The sequence below is a fragment of the Arachis ipaensis genome, chromosome B09, assembly GCF_000816755.2.
Source record: "Arachis ipaensis cultivar K30076 chromosome B09, Araip1.1, whole genome shotgun sequence".
Lineage (NCBI taxonomy): Eukaryota > Viridiplantae > Streptophyta > Magnoliopsida > Fabales > Fabaceae > Arachis > Arachis ipaensis.
In genome coordinates, this window is record NC_029793.2 from 74570192 (window position 1) to 74571101 (window position 910).

The 910-nt window shown below is 30.4% G+C and overlaps 1 protein-coding gene across 1 annotated transcript in view; it reads right to left on the reverse strand.

Moving 5' to 3' along the window:
• LOC107616723 (GRF1-interacting factor 1-like) overlaps positions 1–910 on the reverse strand; it is a 23550-nt gene that overhangs the window by 10688 nt on the left and 11952 nt on the right. The window contains exon 3 of the mRNA XM_016318661.2: positions 468–558. Within this exon, the coding sequence (XP_016174147.1) occupies positions 468–530 (63 nt within the window). The 5' untranslated portion in view covers positions 531–558. The remainder of the gene's footprint in view (positions 1–467; positions 559–910) is intronic.

Sequence of the window (910 nt, forward strand, 5' to 3'; positions counted from 1 at the left end):
TATGTGCTCATATCGTGTTGTATTTTTTATTTGTATCTGTGCATCAACACAAGTAATTTACCTTCTTGATCTTTACCTAATATGCACTTTAAATTCTTTAAAATGTGCAAATTAAATAGATTCTTACAACTTATCTAAGTTATACATTTTTGCTTAAAATGACTCGATTGTATTCCCCGAACTTTTTGTTATGTGTAAATCAACCTCTAAACTTTCAAAATATGTAAACTTTGGTAGCCTTAAACTCTGTCTATATTAACAAATAACAATCAATAGATTAACTACCAACGTGATCAATCTGCACATTTAACAAGTTTAAGCGGATCGATTAATAACCTATCCTTAAAAATTAGAAGATAAAAGGGTAAAATGAAATTAATAACCCTTCCAAAAAGTGCAATTAAAGTTACTAAATTGGCAACCAGGAAAACTAAAAAAAAAAATTAATAAAGAAAAAGGGGATGTACCTGATGAGCCGGCATGGCAGGAGGTTGTTGGGGTTGAGAATCAGCAATTGCAGCTAGGTACATAAGATTTCTCTGAAGCCTAGATTGATTCCTGAAGAATGAAAAAAATGTCAATATGATGATAAACTTTTTATTGTATAGTACCACAGGAATGAGGAACAGAAAGGGAACCAGCATCTGACATTACTACACAACTAGGAGACCTCAATATGTATGTGTTAGGAAACATCATTATTGCATATTGCATGCAAATATGCAATAATGCTTTATGTTTTCTATCTCTGGCCAAACAAGATTTTTTTTGTTACGAGATCTAAAATTTTGATATTTCTTATAAGATATCCTCTGCCATTTCTATCTTCTTTTTTCCCATACATTTTAAAGAATTGCTCTTTTTATTTCATTCTTCGGTAAGATATAGAACTTAGTTAATTCTAAATGGT